General features: G+C 37.4%; 1 protein-coding gene across 1 annotated transcript in view; it reads right to left on the bottom strand.

Moving 5' to 3' along the window:
* LOC111330899 (cilia- and flagella-associated protein 65-like) overlaps nucleotides 1-15,020 on the bottom strand; it is a 26,129-nt gene continuing 11,109 nt past the window's right edge. Inside the window, exons 24-49 of the mRNA XM_088745529.1 lie at nucleotides 14,510-14,558; nucleotides 14,113-14,202; nucleotides 13,888-13,941; nucleotides 13,534-13,619; nucleotides 12,791-12,875; nucleotides 12,156-12,250; nucleotides 11,319-11,382; nucleotides 10,811-10,976; nucleotides 9,846-9,974; nucleotides 9,271-9,427; nucleotides 8,377-8,445; nucleotides 8,158-8,286; nucleotides 7,714-7,798; nucleotides 7,505-7,596; nucleotides 6,987-7,053; nucleotides 6,545-6,733; nucleotides 6,322-6,435; nucleotides 5,844-5,999; nucleotides 5,382-5,525; nucleotides 3,825-3,884; nucleotides 3,637-3,693; nucleotides 3,141-3,529; nucleotides 2,748-2,864; nucleotides 1,784-1,979; nucleotides 1,060-1,214; nucleotides 1-411 (exon numbers count right to left, since the gene is read on the bottom strand). Coding sequence (XP_088601655.1) covers nucleotides 261-411; nucleotides 1,060-1,214; nucleotides 1,784-1,979; nucleotides 2,748-2,864; nucleotides 3,141-3,529; nucleotides 3,637-3,693; nucleotides 3,825-3,884; nucleotides 5,382-5,525; nucleotides 5,844-5,999; nucleotides 6,322-6,435; nucleotides 6,545-6,733; nucleotides 6,987-7,053; nucleotides 7,505-7,596; nucleotides 7,714-7,798; nucleotides 8,158-8,286; nucleotides 8,377-8,445; nucleotides 9,271-9,427; nucleotides 9,846-9,974; nucleotides 10,811-10,976; nucleotides 11,319-11,382; nucleotides 12,156-12,250; nucleotides 12,791-12,875; nucleotides 13,534-13,619; nucleotides 13,888-13,941; nucleotides 14,113-14,202; nucleotides 14,510-14,558 — 3,145 coding nt within the window. The 3' untranslated portion in view covers nucleotides 1-260. The remainder of the gene's footprint in view (nucleotides 412-1,059; nucleotides 1,215-1,783; nucleotides 1,980-2,747; nucleotides 2,865-3,140; nucleotides 3,530-3,636; nucleotides 3,694-3,824; nucleotides 3,885-5,381; nucleotides 5,526-5,843; nucleotides 6,000-6,321; nucleotides 6,436-6,544; nucleotides 6,734-6,986; nucleotides 7,054-7,504; nucleotides 7,597-7,713; nucleotides 7,799-8,157; nucleotides 8,287-8,376; nucleotides 8,446-9,270; nucleotides 9,428-9,845; nucleotides 9,975-10,810; nucleotides 10,977-11,318; nucleotides 11,383-12,155; nucleotides 12,251-12,790; nucleotides 12,876-13,533; nucleotides 13,620-13,887; nucleotides 13,942-14,112; nucleotides 14,203-14,509; nucleotides 14,559-15,020) is intronic.

Consider the following 15,020-nt stretch of genomic DNA (forward strand, 5'->3'; position numbering starts at 1 on the left):
TACAACACTTATTTTACATTTATTCAAAAAGATATAAGGGAGAGGAAATAATCCTTGCATTCAGACTTGGGAGTGCCATATGTACACTTGTTATTTATAAAAAAAAAAAGTAAAACACTCTGAAGACCAAATTATAAATACAGCCTTGTTTAAATTGTACATCAAACTTGTCTATAGACACTCGAGGACATGTTTGCATCTGCCGGATATAAATTACTTATTTTACAGTCTTCCTGTGCAATAACAGTGTCTCCTAGCTGTTATCTTGTAGATTTGTTTGTCCTGTTTGGTGGTAGAGCTATCATTCTGCTTCGCAGTGTCAAGTTAACTTCTCCACAGTTTGCTTCTGTTAGTAAGTTCAAAATGGAATTTTCAAGAACAGATTCCACCAGTGACTCAAACTCTGGCAACCTAAAACACAAAGGGTGGTTATCTGGTGTTCAGTAAAGGTTTTCTTCCACTCAGATAGGTCTGTTATCCTTTAAGGGCATAAGGGCAGATCTAGGAAATGGGTGCAGAGTATATGCACACCCCCTCCTCCCCCTGAGATGAACTGCAGCTTTCTAATGTGGTTAGTATTCAGTAAAGAAATGTGTTTATTTTACCTGTCCGTTATGTCATTTCTGAGTGATACACCCCCTTGTAAAAAAAATTCTGGATCCCCTACAAATATTACCAGTAGCCTTGGGGAACTTTGAGGGAGAAACTGTTTGTCTAATGGAACAATTGTCAAAATGAGAGTGATTGTAATTTTCTTGCTGCTAAAATAGGTAAAGGTAAAGCCTGTTTACAAGCCTAGTGGCCCATTAGACCAGTGCTTAACTCCGCTTTCTTGCTGCTAATATAAACCAACACAAACTACTCACTCTGAGAAAAACAACAAAGGTTACTGCTGTCAAATTGTTGTTAACATCCATGAGACCTTATTATGAGAAAAAAATTAGTTTTGTTCTAAAGAGAACTGAGCTCTTAGGTATGGTTTTATCAAAATTTGCATTTAATGAGGGCAGACATTGTCAGATTGTGAATGAACACAAGAAGGACACAGTAATGACAAACCTTCGCACTGCCTGTCTCTGAACAGTGCTATTTTCATGATCTCCCTCAGCATCCATCAATCTATCAGCAATGGATAGTGGTGACTCTGAAGTGCGTTGTATGATCTGATGAGTTCTACTCATTACTCCCTCCTCTACCTTTTGATCTACAAAAACCTGTCAAATTACAAAAATATAACAGCAGTCAGTAAAATTGGTCTACATGTATGTCACCTTCATTGGTAGATTCATTGAGCAGTGGTCAGTAGTCAGTGCGCAGAGTCCAGTGGTCAGTGCGCTGGACTCCGGGTCGGTTGGCCTAGGTTCAAGTCCTGGCTGGGGCATGACATTGTGTCCTTAAGCAAGACGCTTCACTCACATTGCTTCGTCTTCTTGGATAAGACATAAAGCCGTAGCTCCCGTCTCCTGCGGGGTTAGGGGTAGGAGACGTAAATTTCCCACGCACGAGATTACTGTGTAGTGGATGTCCTCCCCGGGGTGGCATGGGTGGGAAGGTGAGATCGCTACATGGACTGAAGCGGCTGCCAGAGGCGCCTGATAAAAAATGCTGACGTCCGATCTCAACCTTACGATACTGTTAAGTGTGACTAAATATATCCACATAGAAGTCTGCGCTATATAAATGTAAAATGTAAATGTAAATTGATTGAAAGCAACTGTTTATTAGCACCAAAATAAACTGAAAGTGTGTCCTTCTTTCCAGCTGAAATGAATTTCATTGTTACCTGTCTGTTAAGAGGGATTTGTTCCACATCTTCAAACCCACCACCCACATGAGATTGGTCAGAACTTTGACTACTAGCAGAGGAGGGCCTGGAGCTGGTGGTGTATTGGGTTTCACAAAGCTGTCTAAAGTAGGGCACAGGCTCCTGGTTAATCTCACTCATCCTCTGATGGAAATTGTCATCATCAAGGAGACCCCTGGATAAACACACACACACACACACACACACACACACAAAAAGCAGCTTTAATACATGCTCTTTTAAAGACTTACATTATTGTAATTAAATATACAGTACTTCACCATTATAAGAACCCTTCACTCTGATAAAAAATTAAGATATAAAAATGCTGTTAATGTCGTTATTAAAGAAGCCCTGATTGAAAACATAGCTCATCTTAGATTTTCTCCTAATGTATGTTATATTCATATTTGAAGTGAATATTGTTGAATAATCCCAACCCATCTTTTGTGCTCTTTGTCACTGAATTTTCTTCAACCTCCTTAATCACATCTGTGGAAACATTGACAAAATGCAAGGCAGCCATTTTGAAATTTAGCCCTCCTTCTATAGTCATGCAAGGTGATTATAAAAAGATATGATGCAATCCTTGACCAATCAGAGTGAACCCATCTCTATAATCACCTGAGCAGTCATATTAAACTGAATCGATATAGGAGCACTTTTGTCTAGTAGAAATAAGAAGCTTCCCTTTGCGTGGCTTAACCCCCTAACTCTCAAGATCTGATTGTTAATTGTCCCCATTAACTGAGACACATTTCTTTGTGAATTAGCTACAAAAATCCTGCGTAAGATCAAGATATCACCTTCTACCTAATAAGTTTGAGTACTCTCATTACCCATTTCTTAGATAGTTTATGGATATCATAGGGAGAAGTTACATGTTTATCACTTCTGGGAGTTAATCAAAAGCAAAAAATTAGGGTAAAAAGGGAGCATTTACCTGAATATAACAGAAAGTACATCCTGGATAATCCTCATCTCATGTCTGGAGCAGGAAACTAAAGCAGACAGCTCTTCTCTCTCTTGGTCACCAGTCCCTTGTGATAATACATAATGTCTGCAAAGATTTCAGTCATTTGGATGAGATCAACATTTCATGTACTTAGAGACCATGCAATCTACAACCTCGACATCTCACTTGATTTTCCATTTCCATTTCCTTACCACATCCACCACTCCTATATTCTCTCTCATTACTCTCATTCATCACTGTATTTCTCTCCCTCTATCACCATCTTTGGTGATCACCCATCCTTCCTCACACTGCCTCTCATATACATGTCTGTGTCTGCTGCCTTTTTCTAGTTAGTGTAACACACATACATTTACTTACTGGTCTATCATAAATTTGTTAATTGCTGATGGGAAGTTGCTGTAATACTCTCCAATTGCATGAGTCCTTGCAGTGATTCCCAAATGGAGCAGAAAAGATTCTGGAGGTACGGGTTGGGGGGGTGTTTCTAAGCGACCAGAGCTTCTATTTTTTTTTCTTTTTGTTTCTTTGGGTGAGCCAATTGGTGGCAAAGCCTGATATTTTCTCAAATCACCCTCAGAATGGGACACAGAGGGGTGAGGGTGGCTAATGGATTTAAGGTGTGGTCCAGAATGAGGTCTCTTCATGTCATCCTCAGTTATTGTGAAAGTATACTGTTTCTCCTCCTTCATGTTTGTCCAGTCAATCAGGAGCTGATTGTACTCTGCCATCTCAGTTTCATCGACAATCTAAAAATTCCAAAGACCTCTTAGTTGTACTGGACTGATATGATACTAACCTCAATTGTCAGTTGCATAAAGCCGAATAGATAAACCAAAGGGAAAAAGTGACAAACCTCGCATATTATGTCCATATCATAAAGCGACGGTGCCCCCCAGGAGAATAAAGAGACCTGCAAGGAGATAACACAAAATGCTAAGCCTTGGTTCTTTTGAGAACAAGACACAAAATAATACCAAAGAGACCATACAATAAAATGTAATTCAGTGCAGAAATAAAAAGACTTGATTTAATGAGGCCTACCTTTAGCAAGACATTCTGCTGTGGTTTGAGGAAGCCATGATCAGGTTCAATCATTATCACCTAAAATAAAATTCATAACAAGTTGAGACCAAATGCAACTGAACCAGAAACAAATTCAACCTTGATCACCTATACCTACAGTCAAAGTCATCGTAGGTTGAGTAATTTTTGGTTGGGTATTGAAAGTAGTCTGAGATAACATTAGTTTTGCTTTACTTCACCCTGTGATTCCTTAAAAACACATGTGCCACCATCTCAACCAATCAGATACAAAACTAAAACCAGTCATGACTAAATTGCCCACATTTTCCCCTAGCTAGGCCCACTTATAACAGTTTGATGATATTTCATTTGAGTTCTCATTGGCTCTAAAGGTATTTTCCTTTCTCCTGATTGGCTGCTACAATTACTTTGGTGTGGTAATTCATGACACTTGAAAAAGATGCTTTAAAAAATCCAATTTTCATTCATTAAAAAGTATCATTTTTCAATGCAAATAAGCGTAAATGAACAAAGAATTGAACAGGTTAAAGAAAGGCCTTCCTTTCATGTAGTCATTAATGAACATCTAACTTGGAAACTGTATATTTCTCAAGGAGCTTGTAAAATCTTGAAATTAACAGGAGTCATTCATAGAGCAAGATTTTTTTCTACCTAAACCATGTCCAAAAACTCTTTACTACTGTTTAGTTTATCCTTATCTTCATTATTGTGTCATTGTCTGGGGATCTACATACAAAACCAATCTTTCCCATCTTGTCTCTTTAAAAAAGCAAGTTATCAGAATTAATTCTAAATCAACTTTCGATTCTCATTCAGACTCTATCTTCAAAGAATTTCAGTTACTGAAACTTTTTGATATTAGACAACTAGAATTGGGTAAACTTTATGTTTTCTTTTAACCATTCTCTCTTGCCTCCAAAGTCCAACAATTATTTTTCTTTAAACAAATAAGTCCATAGCTATGCCACTAGATATGCCATCGCTTTTCACCTTCCCTTTTGTAGAACCTTTGAAAATTTTCTGTCAGTTTCCAAGGCCCTACTTATTATAAATCTCTAGAAAATGATATTAAAGAATCTAATTCTCTCCATTCATTCAAAACGAAACTGAAAAAAACATTTTATGTGAATTATTAGCTTAAAAATTCTTATAATAGTAATTACTTTTCTTTCTTCACATAATTATTTGATATCATCTTTAAACACATTGTTACACACTTTATCATACTTAGCCATACTTTATATTTTGGTAACTCAGTCTATGTAATTAAATTTTGTTAACCTACCGTATATTTGCCTTCATTGTATTTTACCTTCAATCCTAGCCTTACTGTTACTGTTAACTTTTTTTTTTCTTTTACTCTGTGGCAGCCAAATATCTATAAGCCCCATGGTTTCTCTTTGGGCTTCCTTGCCACTTCTATTTTTTTTGTGTGTGTGTGACTGTCTTGTTTTTATCATTATTTGCATTTTATGGTGAAAAACATTATTTGTATTTTGTGGTAAATAAATAAATAAATAAAAATAATTACTTTAAAATTAATTTTTTCAATACCTGTTCTAAAGCTGATCCCTCCAATACCCATCTGAAGGATATGATATGGTCCTGTGATGTGTTTGTTAGAAAAAACATGCGACGAGACATGGTGTAAAGAGGAACATCACCAAATGGAATGCACTCTACTGACAAATAGGCCAGCTGAAATAGCACAAGCCAAAGTCATTAAATATGGTAATACACTTCAATTACTGCATAAAATGTTTATACTTTCATTTTTACCACTATTAACTCTAGATTCTTCTTAACTCTGAAAAGCTACAATCAGAGTGAATCAGCAGACACTTCTAGCCAATCAGAGAGCCAGCATTTCAAGAAGTAATGATGGACTTGAAACCTGTTATGGTTTAAGGGTTAAGGCATATAGTACTGGTTATGGCTTTGTAGACAAGAATTAACAGAGGATGGCCCGTAACTTGGTGTTTGAAGCAGCAGCTCCTTAGCCGAGGTGATACCAACCTGGTTAGGCACCTGGACAACCTGCTTGTCAGGGACTGTGTTATTGGCAACATCCCTTATAGGAAGAGTGTTTCCCATGATACGTTGGTCATATCCCACTCCGGTGAATGTTACCAAAACTGTCTCGCCACCAATAATATGCACTGGTATGTCGACCTAAAGGTTAATAGACATATCATTTAGTAGGTTTGCATGTTAAGCGATGAGCCAGAGAATCTAAGATATCATGAACTTAGCCTACAAGCAGGCCTTCAATATTTCAGCTTTGTTAGGAGTGTTTCTTTGAAAATACAACACCTTGGGCAATGCAAGTAAGCAAGAGGTCAGCAATGGTCTAGCACTGATAATTAGTACCAGACCCCCAAACAAACTTCTCCTCAACTCCAGCGACTTGTCTCAAATCTTCCTGCAGGTGGAGAAATGCCCATTCTGCAGGGTTAATGAGAGTAAATCAGAGGCTTCCATGAACTCAACTCACCATGTATGTCCTGGCCTCTAATGGAGCAAACTGCCAGTAAATCAGAGCAGCACACCCTGGGGGAATCTCCCCTGAAGGATTCAGACACTCAAATATGTGGCAGCCATAGTTTTGCTTCACAACCAAACAAAACATTAAGTCATTAGAAGAAGTTCTCTCAATATCTCAAGATAAAATTACACTAATAAACCCAGTTGAACTGAATGCAAACATTTAGACTTACAGCCTGAACTTGTACAAGAGGCTCCATATCAAGCTCATACTTTACAACTCTGGATCCTCCATTGTACAGTTCATATACTTGTACTGGTGGTGATGTCCCTCCAACAGGGACTGGCTCAAAAAGGTGCCTTGTACTGGCAAAGTGAACGTAGTAGCTGTCGGGGTCCACAGTCACACCAATGAAGTTCAGCTGGGCAGGTAAACAAATCAGCAAAGTTACCAGAGGAAATTTATGTTACAAGTACACTGTGACAAATTAAATGAGTTTTTTTGTTTCAGAATTAGACACTTTCAGTGAAACAAACTAAGTTACGTTCATTGTACATAGATTTATGGACATTAATGTCAGTTACACAGTCAACTCTTCTTGACTTGAGGTGAGCTTCTATTGGAATCTACACAGTCAAGGACAATGTTCATTTTATAATAATAATACAACATACCAGGATTTCTCTTCCTCTCCTCACTTTAAACAAGACAGGAAGCTTGTTGATGCCAATGAATGAGTGGCTGCAAGTGTGATGGAATGAAACCAGTAAATTGATAATCAGATTAAAGGTGCATCAACCAGGTACACATACACATACATAATTACGTTACTTAACCACTCCCCATAGGGGCTTTTCAGGGCCAATTCCCACCCGTCCCACCCCTGGGGAGGACATCCACCACACAGTAATCTCGTGCGTGGGAAATTAACGTCTCCTACCCCTGATCCTGCAGGAGACGTGGCCTACGGTTTATTCGTCCTTATCTGAGAAGACTAGAATATCTATCCACTTTTTGATTATAGAAAGGTAGCAAATTCTCCTCACTTATTTTATGACCATGAGTATCGGTCCGCTGCCTGGCTGATGGACCCAAGGCTGTTTTATTTCATGATGAGCAAAACAAATAAATGGAAGAAGTTTCCAACATGAACAGTTATGCCAACTGTTATATGTGTTACACATAATATTACCTGTAAGTAAGAGTAACAGTGCGACATTCTCCAGCCAACAGCTTTCCTTTTCTTGGTTCAATGCTGAACAGTTTATTATCCATGACCTGCATCTAAAGGAGTACAAGCACATGCATTGTTCTTCTAAACAAATGTTTAACATACTTTAAATTCCAGAATGAAGTACGTAAAATTCATGAACAGATTCCCAGTTATTTTTGTCCTTTTACCTGGTGTAGTTCATCTTCATCATACTCTCCTGTTTCTGCCCAATATTCTAACTCAAGCTGAAGATCACTTGGATACAAGAATGCCCTGCAAAAAAAAAAAAAAATCTCTGTCATCAGGTCTTGAAGATTCAATACAACTTAAATATAATTGAACTGATTTGATTTGAGGGATTTACTGACATGATCAGCTATAAAATATGTTAAGCTATGAAGTTCAACATAAGCTGTCTTCTAACAGTTTAAGCTGACTAATCACATTACAGGAACTGGACTTACAACATCTGACTGATATGAACTCTTCTTTTGAATCTAATGTTGACTTCTGCTCAAGTTGTAGAGACATCAGTCACTGTGTACTCCCCAAAAAAAGTCCCTCTCAGGATTATACACTCACTCGCACATCAGACTACATGATCACTCAGAATTATCAGGAATTATATTTACCATTCAGCAGGAACTGTGCCTGTATTTTGTATGTTTAGATGTACCACACATGGATCCCCATACAAAGGTGCAGCTCCAAAGTTGAAGTCCATTATCGCTCGTGTATTGACAGGGACTCTGCGCCTGGTACTGTGTAAATTTGGATCACATTATTTTAACATTCATCAGCACAATCAATGATCAATTGAATTATCAATGCCAGTCTGAGGTGTAACATACCTGTGCCTTGTGACTGCAGCATAAAGGAGTTCTGATGGAGACGGATCTGCCTCCAAACATTCATTGAGACTGCAAAATAAAAATAGAAAATATATCAAATTTTTCCATACGTTGCAGTCTTTCTACCTGTATGAAGTTTTTTTTAATTGTAACCTTGCTTCCAGCCACTACAAATTGTAATGTGAATTGATGAAATAGTGCACATGATTAGTGCCAGTACAGGCATAAATAAGATAAGTTTGGCTTGTCTATCTCTCAAACAAGCAATGTAACCTCTCTTTTTTATTGTATTTTTTGCAACAGACATTGGTAGTGACATTAAGACATTAAGGAAACAATAAAAAAATTTGTTTGCTAACTTTTTTTCCGAGGAATCACCTTAAATAAAAACAGAAGGTTTTTCATTTTTAATTCTTCCCTGTCAATCACTAAACTGGAAACTTTAAGAAAACTTTCCACTGACCAACTACTCTGCCTCCCTGGTGAATTTAAGCCCCACAGGATCTTATAGATCCTCAAGATTGTCAAAGACCTGGCAAAATTTAAATTCCTACAATACTTGAGGATCTTCATGGGACCCTTATATGGGATCTTTAAAAGATCTGTGAAGATCTTTTACCAGTGAAGAGACAATGAACACTTCCTAGGATTCTTGAGGAAGTGATAAATATCCTTCAGAGATCTTACCTAGATCCTCAAAAAGATTTTTTAAAGTTCTTTAAAAAGAGCCTTCAAGATCTTCAAAGATTTATTGACAATCTTATGTACAATGGTCTTTAAAAGGATTTTATTAAGATCTTTGGCAGGATCCTTAAGGATCCTCAATCTTTAAGGATCTTTAAAGATCAATAAAAGATTTTACCAGGAAAATCATCAATGACCATACAAGTCTACCTGTCAAGTGATAAGAGATCCCATATCTGCACTTTGCTGTACGCTTTGCCACTCCCCAAACAACGCACATCAGTCACACAGAGAGTAGGATACACTCCCTGACACTGCAGTTCAGCAAGTTGTCTTTTGGGGCAGGTCATAAGAGGTTTTCTACCTTCTGCAGGAGAAAAATCACCATATGAGTTGGACATGTCCACTGTATAGTTACATAACTGTAAAAATTGTTCTCACCTAAAACAAGTTTACAACAAACCAAGACACTTTGCAGTTTTAAAAGTCTACAGTACATGATAACTATCTAAGATTTCCTGAAAAAGATGGATCATTGTAGAAAAATATTTCACATGGATTGAATGTGCCAAAAACTCCCATGGAGCCATTGGGTCTCAATGTTCATGGATTATGCTTTTGAGGTGTCAATGTTACCAATGTTTGTAATCAAGTGTATAATATAAAGGATTAAAACAAAGGAAATGTAAGGGTAGGTTCTAATAATTTATGTAATGTTTGCCACTATGTAAACAACAAGTTTTTGTTATTAAGTGAAAAAAAAATCTAAGTATATCTAAACATACCACAAGTTGAGAGAAGTTCATAAGAGAGTTTGAACTTGTAGGAAACACGGCGTGAAGGATAAGCAGTTGCTGTTATTTTCTGGGAAGTTCTTGCTGAAATAATCCCATTTTGATCACTTATTTCCAGTGCTGCAAGAGATAAAAGAACAGCTGAAAATACTTCAATTCCATCATGACTGAGTATACTTAACCGCTGCCCAGTTAGCCCAATGGATAGTGCGCTGGACTGTTGTGCGGGAGGTCGAGGGTCCAAGCCCCGGCTGGACCAACACTCAAGGTCTTAAAATAATTTAGATGAATTTGCTACCTTTCTATAAAATCACGAAATGGTTAGGTATTCTAGTCTTCTCTGATAGGGACGAATAAATGGAGGTCCCATCTCCTGCAGGGTTGGGGTAGGAGACATTAATTTCCCACACACGAGATTACTGTGTGATGGAGGTCCTCCCCTGGGGTGGGATGGTGGGTTCGTATTGTTGTGATAGCCGTAAGTTAGATAACTCACTGGGTTAATTACGTCACCTTCATTAAATAAAGAACATTGTATTTTATTACATGACTCGCGCAGTCAGAGGGCCAATAACTAATATCAACCAATCAAAATTCTCTATTGCCGGTCAATATTCGATCAGTATTGGACCAAGCATTGTCCCGAATGGTCCCCAATGATACCACACTTGTGTCCCTTTGAACTAATTCAGTCGTATAATACATCTCTTATTAACCAAGCTTGGTCAGGACCGTACTGGAAGAATATCGGCCCTCGGTCATTTTTGTACGGACTGAGCTGTGCTCGGTCCGTATTGTCAAGACCTCGGGCGATATTCTCCCAGTATGGCCCTCACGCTTGGTTAATAAGATTATATGTATTGAATATATTGTATTGTATATACTTCTTTCCAGGGATTTCTTGTGCAATACAGGGTAGCATATATAAAGAAAAAAATCTGCTATGGCAAACTTACCCAAAATATCTCTTGCGGTCTGTTCATCATCATAGGGTCCTAACACCTCCTGGTCTATCAGTAGGTTATAGTGCAGACTGCAGTCACTGTTATTATGGATCATTAGCTCTTGAGATGCAGAGCTTCCCACTACAATGTCTCCAAATGTTACAGCCTCCTCTAGACACTTAGAAATGAAAAGAATAAATTAATGCTCAAATTCTCTTTTAGTTCAGAAAAATATGTCATATCTAGAAGTCTGTATAAGTAAAAGAAATGAACGCAAATGGGAAGATACCCAGTGGACAATATGCTGACTTAACTCCCAAAATGATTAACCTGCAACTTTTCCCTTCAATATCCATACATTATACAGCAAACAGGTAATGAGAATACTCAAACCTATCAGGCAGGAGTTGTTATCTTGATCTAACACCAACTACTCATAACTAAGTTACACTGAGATATGTAACAACCGGAGGGGAGAATTAACAATCATATCTTGGAAGTTCAAGAGTTAACTGCTTACCACAATTTCTCCAATAGATCCTTCACCAATAACTCTCACTAGATAGGATTTACTTTCTTGTGCCCTAAACAAAGTAAAAACACTTGTAACTGAGGTCAACTATTCGCTTTGAATAATTTTCTGCTTTAAACAACTGTGAAAATGATGAAGATTTTTCAAATTCTCTGCACGTAGCCCTGCTACATTCTCAGTACCAAAATAAATTAGAACATAGCTAGCAGAGCAGCCCAATCAAATTCAGTATAAGTAAGCGTGCTCAAAATCCCGATAGTGCACACTTATATAGCGTGAGCAAATCACTTGGCCAGAAATTTTTTTTTCACGCGAGTGGCCATTGTTAGCTTGGGGAAAAATAATATATTTCACGACAATAATGGATACAAACAGACTCGGCCTACTAGTACCAAAACGAAGACAATTTTTCGACCTTTCCCTTGGGCTAGAGTTCTTAAATGAGGCAGAAAAAGATAAAAACAACGGAAAAGGAGACTCAGCATCAGTGCCGTCACGATTCGCTTCAATTGATATTGCTGTCCGTTTTTCGCGTCGAATTTGATGCACAATTCCACCAGCTGTGTTCTAAAACAATTGGTTCGTGCTTTCAGCTGTGCACTATCGAGTTATGGAACACGTGGGAAGTTTGGAGAGCACTCAAGAAGCTAGAGTTGCCCTCGGCTATTGCCTCGGGCAACTCTTACACTTCTTTTGTGCTCTCCAAACTTCCCATGTACTCCATAACTCGATAGTGCGCGCTAAAGCATGAACCAATTGTTAATTTGCACAATTTGGTTGCATTATAATTAAATGAACTTGTGATAGGAAAATGACAATCCTTACTGTTGCTGGGCATCTGCCTGCAATCCTTTGACAGTGAGTTTTGTCTTAATCACATATTTTTCTTCTTCATGAGGGTTAAAGCTGATAGTGTGAGCCTATAAGATAAGATAATATAAGGAATTGTTTACAACACAGGGCTTATGACAGTGTAACAATTAATTCTACCAAAGTTGTAAAACCTGATTGAAGATAAGAATAACTGATGTGTATATTTAACAATTATTCCACGAGCGTGCATTGGATATGAGATGATAGATAGCCAACGAGGCGCTATGCGCCTTGTTGACTATAATCATCTCATATCCAACAAGTGCAAGTGGAATAATTGTTTTATTGGTAAACACCCCCAAGATATTAGACAAATCTTACCAAATCTTAAATTTTTTAGCTCCCTTTTAATTTTAACCCGATGCGCACGCTTACCATATTTGTAGATTATGGTATATTGGCTCATATACCATAATGGCAAAGCCAAAAAAAGTCTTGAATTGCATTATCCAATGATCCAGTTTTTAATAAAAGACCATTATAATATCAAAAATGTTTTGTTTTACTAGAGACCCTGTAACAATTTACAGGGGATCCTAAAAGAAAATTAACAAGAAAAAATTTTGCAGTACACTTTAAATGCCCACCTGAGTTTCATTGGGTAGAATGATTCCTTCAGAGGGATCAATACTAAGACTTTTTGAGTGAGATCCAGGGATTTTCCATGCAAACCTGATGGGTAAAATAAGGTTTGTTAACATTACAATTACATTATATTACAGTAATGCATCAGTCAATTCAAAGCTTCAGCATCTCTGCCCCTCTCCCCCCCCCCCCCCACCCCCAACATTTGAACTTTGATAATTGGTTTCTTCAAATTCCTGTGAAGGGAAAAAAAAAAAAGGGTTCAAATGTGCCCATTTTTTTGTTAAGAAAACAACAGTGACCATGACCAAGCTATAAAACCTTGTGAAGTATTTACCTTAAACACACTGATATTTAAGGATATAACATTATCCTTGTATTCTGCTGGAAAGACTTGACACATCTGTGCAAATTCCCCACCCCAGTCATGCAAGGTTCAAACCCCCTCCCCCTTCCATTCAGATGATGGTTATTCTGCAGGGGGTGGGAGCATTGAAGTTTTGAATTGATTGTCACATAGGGGTAATCATTAATATTCTAATGGATAAGGATATATAAGGATAATTTATTTTCTGTCAGGTTCACAGGGAGTGGTTGCCCAGATGTCCTGAGCCAGGGGCTCATGATAAAAGGGACTGACATTACTAGATTCCTCATTCTAGGAAAAAAGATCAATTTTAATTCCCGGGGAAAAGGAAGGTGGCCTTAGTTTGACACTTCGGAAGGTTGAGAACATTGAACACACCTCAGTGGAATCCTGGAAGTGTTCTTGACTTCAAACAGCCTTGTTGATGCTGTACCTAAACAGGTCGGTTTGAAATAAACAGTTCCCTGTAAAACCCCAAAAAATTACCATCAGATATAAGATAGACATGGAAAGTCATGGACAGGTTCCAATAGAAATCACCGGGTTTTCAACTTAACATGAACTTTTTACTCTTATTAAGACAACAGAGATACTTAAATTAGCAGTAACTAATGGATTGGTAAATCTTAGTCAAAATATAACAAGGAGCTGTTCATATTAATTAATAACCATGACATTATGGATTCAAATCAAAGAGTAATGGTTCAATCAAAAATGTCCCAAGATTACAACCTGATTATTGAGTTTTAGAGATGGAGTCTCTGCTGATCCAACAAGGCTTATTTCCTGTTTAAACAAAGTTGTAAAGTACTCAGTACAAAGTTTCATATATCACATGTTACAAAATAAATGTCACTTGCCAGACAAAAATTAGATTTGATTGTATGAACAAAATGTCATATCAGTTCTATAAGTATGAAAACTTCTCCACACTTAATTTACAAGAGTTAAAATGACCTGAGTAAACTTTTCTGCATCATTCAGCTTACACTTCACTGTGCACCTAAATGCCTTAGCTTCCATTGGTGCCATTTTGAAAACAATCAACTGGAACAAAAAGACAAGGTTTTAGTATTCAATTACCCAAGATCAATTTGTTGACAAAGGAAACTAGAAAGTTAATCACTCTTGGGCTTAATAAACTAGCTAATTAAAGATCATTATAGGGAATAAAGGGAACAAATCTAAAAAAAAAAACTGTCAGTAGTGCTGTATTAATAATCTGATTTCATCACATGACAGTTAAAAATATACATAGACCACCAAAAAGAGTTTCTACAGCTGACACTTCAACTATTAGCCCTTCATCACAGCAAATGATAAAATTAGTTAAAGATAAAAACAAAATACTAACCTGATATTTATCAGTAAGCAATCCAGTTCTAGGTCTACATGTAAACTCCCTAACAAAAGAAACAGGAACATTTAGAGTTAGCTCAGTATTGGGAATATAAAAATCAGTTAATAATAAAGTTTTTCCAACTTTCAAAAGCACCATTTATCATTATAACAAAAGATCCTCTATTAGGAGCTTCTGTCTTCAATTTTCAATAAACAGGTTCAATTTTTGATATAATTGTCGAACGCCTATCTATAAGCAAAGATCTATTGATCATTGATATTTTGCTGTGTCATAAGCCCTGTATTTTTGTTTGCAAAAGCCTGCAAATTCAAAATAAGCAGTTTGGTATGATTGCCACACACTAAACTACTGACTAACCTCACTAATTGCTCTAAAGCCACACCAGGAATTACTGGCCCGCTGTTATTTTTGTGCACACTTTGCTGGGCTCGGCTGTACTGTCACAACCTCAGGTGAATCTTTCCCAGTACAGCCCTTATGCTTGGTTGGTAAGAAGTAATTA

Source organism: Stylophora pistillata, chromosome 14, assembly GCF_964205215.1.
Source record: "Stylophora pistillata chromosome 14, jaStyPist1.2, whole genome shotgun sequence".
Lineage (NCBI taxonomy): Eukaryota > Metazoa > Cnidaria > Anthozoa > Scleractinia > Pocilloporidae > Stylophora > Stylophora pistillata.